The sequence below is a fragment of the Acomys minous genome (genome assembly GCF_964271855.1).
Source record: "Acomys minous genome assembly, chromosome: 11".
In the NCBI taxonomy this organism is placed as follows: domain Eukaryota; kingdom Metazoa; phylum Chordata; class Mammalia; order Rodentia; family Muridae; genus Acomys; species Acomys minous.
Window position 1 is genome coordinate 71,484,964 of NC_140492.1, and position 10,616 is coordinate 71,495,579.

General features: G+C 39.3%; 1 protein-coding gene across 1 annotated transcript; it reads right to left on the reverse strand.

Moving 5' to 3' along the window:
* Nucleotides 1-1,416: 1,416 nt before the first annotated feature.
* LOC311608060 (olfactory receptor 2L13-like) lies at nucleotides 1,417-2,355 on the reverse strand (the record flags this gene model as incomplete). Its single annotated transcript, XM_084800342.1, has 1 exon — nucleotides 1,417-2,355. One exon carries the CDS (start codon nucleotides 2,353-2,355, stop codon nucleotides 1,417-1,419), a length of 939 nt encoding a protein of 312 aa, XP_084656468.1.
* Nucleotides 2,356-10,616: the final 8,261 nt, after the last annotated feature.

Here is a 10,616-nt window from a genome sequence, read left to right on the forward strand (position 1 = left end):
ATATTTAATATTCAGTATACCATAGATACAAACTAAAGTACCATATCTATATGATAAACATGTTTTAAGTGAGTGATAACTGACCTCATTGATAAGGTATGATATAATATTTCATACATATATAAGTTGTTGGAATTAGGGTAATTAGCCAATTTATCACCTGCATCCTTTTACTTTCTTAAGATGAATACATACAACATCCTCTCCTTTGAGATATATGAAATATTATGCATAGCACACCAAGACCTAGTATGGCTAATATGAAAGCAACTGGCATAAGTGTGGGGGTATATGTCTCTTAAAAAGTTTGACTTTTTTCTCTTTAAATTTAGGCACTTGAGGAAGCCCTATTCCCATTTTTCTGAGATAGCACCTGATAGATTTCCAAAGTGATTGTACTAGTTTGCAATCCCACCAGCAATGAAGGAGTGTTCCTCTCTCCCCACATCCTCGCCAGCATGTGGTGTCGCTTGAATTTTTGATCTTAGCCATCCTGATGGGTGTAAGATGGAATCTCAGAGTTGTTTTGATTTGCATTTCCCTGATGATTAAGGAGGTTGAGCATTTCTTTAAGTGTTTCTCAGCCATTTGATATTCCTCTGTTGAGAATTCTCTGTTTAGTTCCATGCCCCATTTCTTGATTGGGTTATTTGGTTTGGTGGTATTTAATTTCTTGAGTTCTTTATATATTTTGGATATTAGACCTTTGTCAGATGTGGGGTTGGTGAAGATCTTTTCCCAGTCTGTAGACTGTCGCTTTGTTCTCTTGACAGTGTCACCTGCCTTACAGAAGCTTCTCAGCCTCATGAGGTCCCATTTATTAATTGTTGACAGCTATTCCACTCCTTGGAATATACCCAGAAGATGCTCCAGCACACAGCAAGAAAATTTGCTCAACCATGTTCATAGCATGATAATTTTTATATTCTTAGACTATTTCATGACTTGCATGTTGTTCCATATTCAACAGAGTTTCCCATGTGGGTATTGGTCATTTGAAATGTTCATAGTCCAAACTACAATGGGTTATAAATATACAGCATACAAAAGGCTTTGAAGAATGAAAAGAATGAAAACAAAATGCATGAGTAAAGAATTGCATGTCAATTCTGGAGAAACAATTGTTCAATACTTTCACATTTACAATAGTATTCATGCATTCATAATGTATATACCATACATCAATAATGTAGCAATATGTTAATATTTACTGCTAACATTATTTATTATAACATGATGAATTAAATAAACATGTGAAAAGTATAATGGTATATAATGATGAACATATAATTTAACCTTAACTCATAATAAAATACCAGAGTTATGAATGTGTGTGGCAGACATTACATTTCCAATAGACAGCATTGAACTATGACATTTCCTAAGGGAGCTGAAAGAGGAGTAGAGAAGGAATGATTAAGATTTCGTGGAAGAGGCTGTCCCGAGGACTCTCGCCATGGCCCCCAGGACCTCCTTATTCCTCAGGCTATAGATTATGGGGTTGAGCATGGGGGTGAGGATAGTGTAGAAGACAGCCAGAATCTTATCCTCTGTGGGGGAACGGAGACTTCTCGGTCGAAGATAGGTGTAGACAAAAGGTGCATAGTAAAACGTCACCACAGTTAAGTGAGTTGAACATGTGGTGAAGGCCTTTTTCTTTCCCTCTTTTGAGTGCATATGGAAGACAGCAAAAAGGACCCGTCCATAGGAAGCTGTGATGCCAAGGAAAGGAAGTAGGAGAAACAGGCTTGTGCTCACAAACACCATGTACTCATAAACCCAAGTGTCCATACAGGCCAGGGGCAACATGGCTGGAACATCACAAAAGAAATGGTTAATGGATCTAGAACGGCAGTAAGGAATATGAAGGGCGTAGACAGTATGTGCTAAAGAGTTGATGGAGCCCAATATCCAGGAGCCGATGATCATCTTCAGACACATTACTTTGCTCATGCGAATGGGATAATGAAGTGGATGGCAGATAGCCACAAAGCGGTCATAGGCCATGGAAGCCAGGAGCAAGCCCTCAGAACAGGCCATGGTCAGGAAGAAGAAGGATTGCACTCCACAGCCCATGAAAGAAATGGTTTTCTGGCCAGAGAGGAAGTTAAATGCCATCTTGGGCACAGTGGTAGAAATGTACATCAAGTCCATGAGAGAGAGCTGACTGAGAAGAAAGTACATGGGGGTGTGGAGCTTGGGATCCACACGAATGAGGTGGATCATTGTTGAGTTGCCAAACAAGGCCAGAGAGAAGACAAAGATGATGAGCAGCAAAAGCAGCAGGCCAGTTTGGTTTTGAGGAAACAACCCTAGCAACGTGAAATCAGTTGAGCTCTGATTCCATTTCTCCATGGAAACTTATTTCTTATCTTTCTTGAAAAGGGTGACCTGCAAATAAATACACTTATCATATGAAATAAAAGAGGAGAATGAAGTGGAACTGGCTTGTAATGAATGGTTACACTCAGTTGTTCTTCCATCAGCATTGTTCCTTTGAACTTATTTTGAAATCTGAACTGAACATTCTTTCCCACTTAACTTCTGGCCACATCCTCAATTCAAAGGTATAGCAACATGAGTTAGAAAGCTAACACATTTCCTACTAGTAACTGCACACAGCACCTTACTTAATGTAAATAAGTACAGACTTTCTGTATCCCTGTTACCCTGTCCTCTGAAACACTGTCCTTTCTGACTATCCTTCCTCAACTGGCCCTATATTATATATATTCCAGGGTCAAAATCTAAAGCAAAGAGCAGTTTATGCAATTATTCAAATATAGTAACAAATCACCTGGCATTTCATATTCCTCTGGTAGGCATGAATACAATAAACAATCAAAAGCTTGTTACAGAAAAATGGGAATATTCTTTTATAGCTATCTAATAAGGAAATACTGACAATGAGAAAGGCATAGGCAGAAACATGGAGAGTGCATGGGACTACCAGGCCCAAGTAAAAATCACATGGCAAACATAGTTGCTCCTCTTACTTTTTAAAAATAAATTCTTATGAATTGACAAATATAAAGCATAAATAAAAATCATCACTACTGTGGTACACTCATGACATTAAAGCATATTCCCTGTTTCTAGATTCTTGTATGCTTTGCTCATTAATACATGCAATATCATGCAATCTGTAGCCAAGATTCGAGCAGCAAACTCAGACACATGGTCTAATGTTGTGCTGTGATTCCTTGTATGAAGAAAACTGAGGTAGACAAAGGGAGAGAGACTGTTGCAATGGAGCCTTTTTGAAGTACCGTGTACAAATGTCATGTAAACAGGTCTTTGTGAAGTGTCTTACTCAAAATTATGAGTAAAGGACAGGGCTGGGGGCTTGGGTAGTTGATGAGAACAAGCAGAAGCATGGTTAAGAAGAGCATGCATGAGGTCAATTGCGTAAAGGCGAATGAACTTGTGTTTTGAGGCTATTGTGTACAGGTGTCATCTAAATCGGTCTTTTTGAAGTCGGGTACTCAAAGTGAGGAGCAAGCACGAGATCAAGAGGGAAAGCCAATGAGGACAAAAACAATGAGACAAGTTTGTGAAGGGCACGTGTGAGGGCAATTGTGGAGGGAGAAAGGGACTTAGATTCTGATCTGGATCATATGGGAAAACTGGGAGAGTGGTGTACTCTTAGGTACATTTCTGGACCTCATTCAGGATGCTCTTGTTCAGAAGGGAGCTGCCAGGAGGACCACACAAAGAAGACTGGTTATAGGGAGTGAAAATATCTTCAGATTAAGAGGATTTGAGAACAGAGCCACACATCTCAGAAAACCACTGATACCTAGGCACTTTAGGAATGTGGGTTCCTTACCTGAATATAGGTTCCTGTCTGATAAATCACTGATATCTGACATCTGGCACAACACTTAGTTACAGCAGGCTCTCAAAGTCTGCCTGTTGAGACGAGTAAAACACTTTCATTAGAGATGATAGATTATTATTGTTCATACTGATAAAGGTGACAATATCATTTTATAAACCTAGTGTCTGGCATCATGCCTTATAAACAAAGAGAGGTCTCTTAGGGGAACTTCTTTTACTTTCTTGAACACAGTTTTAGCTGAAAAGGAAGGGACATCCCAGTCATCCTCTGGAGAGATGTTTACAATAGTCAGCTTTGGACATGGAGTCTGCATTAAGGTTATATTTTACATGTTAACATTTACATGCTCAATTTATATGAAAGGGATGCACAGGTGTGTGCCCTCAGATTGCTTCTCAGTGGTTCATAAGAAGGGTTTCAGGACAGTTAGTAAAGTAATTATTTTATTTTCAATGTTAGAAACTCATTTTGTCACATTATATTTGAGAACATCTGTTTTCATGAGGACAGATACCTGGACTCAAAGGTTTAGGATTTTAGACATTGAGCCAGAGTCACAGATCTTTCATTTATTCCCAGACAATTTCTTTATTGGGTCTGGGCCTTATTTAACGCACCAGAGTCACACAATGAATCATGATCTTGGTTACACTTTAATTTAAAAATCCTCCAGTGGCTGCAAGGTAGATATTTGTGGCTCATTGACTATTCCTAAAGGCTTGAAAAGCAAAGTTGTTTAAACCTCTGTCATGAAGAAAACTATTATACAGCAGAGCTACCAATGCAGCATGTTGTATTAATTTTGCACAGTTGCAGGTATGTACACACACAACTGAGATACACAGCTAGCACAAAATCTACAGAGCACAAAACCAAACAGGAAGTTGACCTTCAGAGTCTTTGCTTAGTCTTAAACACCATGCTACACCTACGAATATGAACCTCAATGAGGCCTCTGCATTCAGCATATATTAGGTCCTCAAGAAGTGTGCACATTTTTCCTCCATTACATATCTTAGCTTTGGAGAGACCTCAAGAACAGAAAAATTCAGTCTTTCATTTATGATCACAACCTTAAAAAAGCACCATGTAGAATCCAAACACATTTGCACTGTTAGCTCACTTTTTATTTTTCAGTTGGTTATAAAAATCGACATTCTCATGCTTTTAATCCCAGCACTTGGGAGACAGAGGCTGGCAGATAGCTGTATGTTTGAGGCCAGCCTGGTCTACAAAGTGAGACCAGATCAGCCAAGGCTACACAGAGAAAGCCTGCCTCAAAAACAAAAACAAACAAACAAACAAAATCCACATTCTCTATTCAGGAGAAATGAATTTTTCATGACAAGAAAATAATGCTTCCCTAACAACTTCCCTGTCATCTGGACTCACCTTGTCCAAATGTCTTGTTTTTGTTTTTGTGAGAGAATGTACATTTAGAATGAAATTTTTGTCAGCCGACAGTCTGTTCTTGGGAAGCTTTCAGCACACCTCTCTGTTTACAAAGACTGCCATGTACACCACAAGATCATCTTCTGGTACAGCAGTCTACCTCAGTCCAAACCTCTGCTTCTTACCCAGGAATGCTTTTTAGTCTTCCAAATCATTGGAAAGAAAATTTCAAGAAGTATTTTCTAGTCATTTATGATGAGACCAGGAAGAATTTCATTTCCTTTCCTGAACTGGTTGTATGATCACCGTTTGTTTAGCCATATCTTTCTTTACTAGTTATTTGCTTGGGTGAGACCCAGGGAACATTTCATGTCTATTTCTCACATATTATAGTGATGAAATATAGGATGGCAAAATGCCGTATTTTATGTGTGCTACCTTGGATCATAAAGCCTTAGATATTCTTCTTTTTCTTCTAATTGATCCCTCATGTCTAAGTCTACAGAGACAAAAAGCCTTGGTCATTTCCCCTGGCTTGACTGGTCTGAGGTAGCTCAGTTCTGAACTTAGTGGAAAAAGTATGACAATGACCTCTCTAGCAATCACAGGATGCCTAAAAATAGACTAAGGAGGTATACTGGGTTATTTCAGATTTTGAATTAATACCTTAGGGAATGTCAGGCAACCTGTATTAAAGCCCCTCATTTAAAAATTTTGGACACCAAAGGTGTATATAATTGATATACTGAAACATTTTTCTAGACATAAATTCTATGTTAAATGTTACAGGTTGATGTGAAGGTCTTGTGACAAAGTGAATATTCAGACTCAATCCAGGCTTATAGGGGCATGGCACCAGTGATTAAGAAATCAAGTTCACAAATTCTGTCACAAATTAAAACTTGTGGACAATTATTTAAGTCTACTATAATTTGAGTATCATCCTAAGAACACCTGCTTGCATAGTGTGTATTGTAGAAACAGGGATGAGTTGAATTGAGGGCCTTATTGTCCTGCTAACATACATATTGTTAAAAATAGATTAGTGAACATGTAAAGCTATGTAAGATGTGTATGTACAGCTTAGTTCACATATTAGTAAAATAGATGAGAGAATATTATTTAATAGCATTGTGCTCAATATTACCAACTAATGTGACCAAAACATAATGTATACACTTTTATCAATTGGTTCCACTATCTTTATAGGTAGTAGTAGGAAAGTTCTAAATGCATGTAGGCTTGTATTATTTTTCCCTCCCTCTGCACGGTGTTCTCAGTTTTGTATGTAACAACAATGCACAATACTATCTACTATGGGTTGATTCTACCTCCTTGTATCATGCATGAGGCTCATGTCTTCTCACCTCTGTCTTTTCCTGTCTTCTGTGATATTGGACCACCCTCCAAACATATTAAAATTATTTGTTTTCTATAATTGTGGTGTGAAAGGTGAAGTATCTGCATTGTGACTGTTCACCGTTTTATGTGCACAGAGGTAGAAGCTTTCAATAGTAGGTTGTAGTGGTGGTGCGAGGATTATGGGTAAAGAGCTTTGAGAGCTGTGATTTAAAAGAGTGATGAGAGAAAACGGATTTCTCTGGCATGATGTCTCCATGATAACAGGGACTTGGAATGAGTCAGAAATCTTTTTCAGTGTCTTAGGGACAACTGAGTTTGGGAGGACAAGACAAACTGGTCCTGAGAAGTGGTGGTGATTTTATATCAGCACAGGGAGTCTCCACAGGCCAGATCCTGGTTAAGAGATAATATTGATAATCATGATAATTTTGGAGCCAAGGGAGGGGCAGAGAATTGATGCTGTGCATAACTATGCACAAGATAATTATTTTGAATAGTGACTAGATGATTGGTAGATAATCTGAAAAAAAAAACCCAGTATTAATAATGGTGACATTTGGAATGAGAAAATATAAACGGGCACAGCTATTGTTTTGCTTCATATTTTCATTCAATGTAAAAGAATTTTCTTTAGTGACACTTAGTTTTATTTCTTGTGTAATCTAAGTTGGCATTGAATTCAGTGAAAGTTCTCTCTTTTTTTGTGTGTTAACTGAGACTGGTATTGAATTCAGTGTCTTCTTGTTTCTTCCTTTTAATTGCTGATGTCCTCAGCCTAGATCTATACCATGAAAAATGGTGAAATTATCTCTGATGGGCAGCAACAGTCCAGTGAAGATACTTTTCCTTTTTCCTCTGAGGGGTACATTCTGAAAACCTCAATATATTCCCACTAAGATCAAGAACAAGAAAGGAAATGACACTCTTTCCTATCCTATTCAACATAATGCTTTGAGTTCCATAAAACAGGAAAAAAGTCAAAACATCAATAGTACCAGCAGCATGATTTTATACATAAGAGACTGTACAGACTCCACAAAACTCCTACATTCAATAAATACATTCCTCAAAGTATAGTGATACAAAATCAAAACACATTAATCAGTAGCATTCCTGTATACCAATGACAAGATTACTGAGAAGGAATTCAGGATAGCAACTCTAATATATATATGTATGTATAAAACAGACTTACAAAAATTCTTCAGAATAAACCTAACCAAGGAAATAAAAGACCTTTAAACCTGAAATTTTAAGATAATAAACAAACAGGGAGCTACCAGAAGGTAGAAAGACTTCCTATACTCATTCATTGCAAGGATTAATATTTTATTAATGGCTACCACACCCGAGTCCTTCTACACACATTCAATGTAATATCAGTAAAAATTCCAAGGCACACACACAAAAAATCTCAAAATTGACATGGCAAAATAAAAATCCAAGTAGATACAAAACAATCTTGACCAGAAAGAATACTCTTAGAAGCATCACATTACCTCATTTCAAAATACACAGCATATTAACAAAATCAGAAAGATATGGGCACAAAAACAGACACAGAAATTACTGGAATAGGATAGAGAACTCAGATGTGAATCCACATGACTACGGCTACCTGAGTTGTGACAGAAGCCAAAGAAAAGATGGCATGTTTAACAATTGTTTTTGGGAATCCTGGATTTCAACATGTAGAAAAGTGAAACTAAACTCTTGTTTCTCAGCCTGCATGAATCAACTTCAAATATCTAGGATCTGGACATAAGACCTGGTCCTGGGAAATTACTAGAGAAAAAAGTAAGGAGTAGGCTTCAATGCAGAGACACTTGCAATGACTTCGTTAAATAGACTCCACTAGCACAGAAAGCAAGATAAGCAATTGACAAATATGATCACATAACATTTATCATTCTGTGAGTTATCAGACAAAACAGTAAATAGAATGAAGAGGCTCCCACAGATGGTACAAAATCTTTACCAGATACGCATCCTATACAGAGTCTGTATAATACGAAAAGCCTTAAAACTACACAGCAAGGAAACAACAACCCAATTATTTTTTATTTTTCTCCAGTTTATTTATATTTTTATTGATAAGATTAATATTACATCTCAATTGTTATCCCATCCCTTGTTTCCTCCCATTCCCCCTCCCTCTTACTTCTACCCTATTCCCCTCCCCTATGACTTAGGAGGACCTCACCCCCCTGTATATGATCCTAGGGTATCAAGTCTCTTCTTGGTAGCCTGTTATCCTTCCTCTGGGTGCCACCAGGCCTCCAAATCAAGGGGACATGGTCAAATATGGGGCACCAGAGTTCATGTGAAAGTCAGTCTCCACTTTCTACTTAACTGTGGAAAATGTTCTGTCCATTGGTTGGATCTGGGTAGGGGTTTGATGCTTACTGCACATATTGTCCTTGGTTGATGCCATAGCTTGAGCAGACCTCCTGGGCTCAGATCCCCCAGTCATAGTGCTCTTCTTGTAGGTTTCTAGGACCCTCTGGATTCTTCTATTTCCCCAGTTTCCTGTACTTCTCTCACCTAGAGTCCCAATAGCATGTTCTCACCTCTATCCCACTTTCCTAGTAAGTGAAGACTTTCATGGGACATGTCCCTTGGGCTAGTGTCCAGATATGAGTAGATACAATTTGAGTCTTTCTGCTTCTGGGTTAACTCACTCATTATGATAATTTCTAGTTCAATCCATTACAAAAACCCAATTTTAAAATGGAATATAAAATTTAACAAAAGTTCTAAAAATGAAGAGTATAAATGACTTTAAAACATTTAAAAACTGTTTTGGAGCCATTGTTACAAGGGGAATACAGACTAAAAGTGTTTTAAGGTGCCATGTCATGGTCTCCAGGCAATTTGCAAAGAGACACCTTGTTGTTGTTGGTGTTTTTATATCAGTCAGGGCCAGAGAAGATGGTGGTCCTTTGCATGACTGACTTGGTGGCCAAAGCTGTTTTATACTTAAGACATGTAAGCATCAGATGAAACCAAATAAAATCAAGTCCAAACAATGTAGCTCAGGAGGAGGAAGACAGAGAGAGACTTGTGTTCTGCTATGTCTTATGGTACTGATAGGGAAATACACCCACAGGCCTTCCCTCTTGTCCCATGGCACAGGCAGGCCATAGGAACACAGAGCCCCACAAACCACCCTCGGTGTAGCATGGAAGGAGAGAGACAGACATAGACCCACACACACTGAGACCTGCCTTCAGGCCCATGCCACAGGTGGGCCATAGTCACCTGCTTGCCCAGAGTTTGTCACTAGGGTATTACCAGCTGCATGTCCAGCCTTGAGTGGGAACTATCACAAGTGGTGGCTAGATTAGAAAGAAAGAGAAGTGAAAAATATTGAGAATTAGGAAGAGAGATGGAAATGGAGATTCGAGGTTGGGGAAGAGTGGCTTGTTGTACATGGCCAGCCTCACCACCTAGGGCCATGGTGAGGTTTTAGCCTGAGCTGGCACTGAGGGGCACATCTGAGTCTGTGGCTACACAGCATCAGGAGTAGTTGTCTGTGGCTCATATTACCACCTGGGAACATGAGGACTTCCCTGGTTGGAGTCAATGTGGATGTCCAGGGGCTGTGCAGAACTGGCCCCACCAGTTCACTGGCTGTAGTGCTCTGGAGGGCTAGGCCAACCTCTTTCTAGAGGCAGCACTCAGGGCAGTGGACCCTGTAGCTCGCTCAGGCAGCATGGTGGGGCTGGCCTTGGTAGCCTGGGTATGGATGTGCTAGCCCGAGTCCATGAGTGGGAAAGTTGACCCTGCTACTCATCTACCTTGGAGTGGCAGAGGCTCAACGGTGATGTCCACTCCAACTTCTCTACTACCAGCATTCAGGGAAATCTGCTCACAGGGTCATGAGAGTTAGAGACCTGTCCCTACCTCTCACTGAAAGTAGCACTCAGGAGAAGGACTCTGCATCTTGCCTTGTCAGCACAATATAACAGGATCTGGTCATGAGCCTGTGGGTGAGCAATCTCCAAGGGTGAGAGTGTAG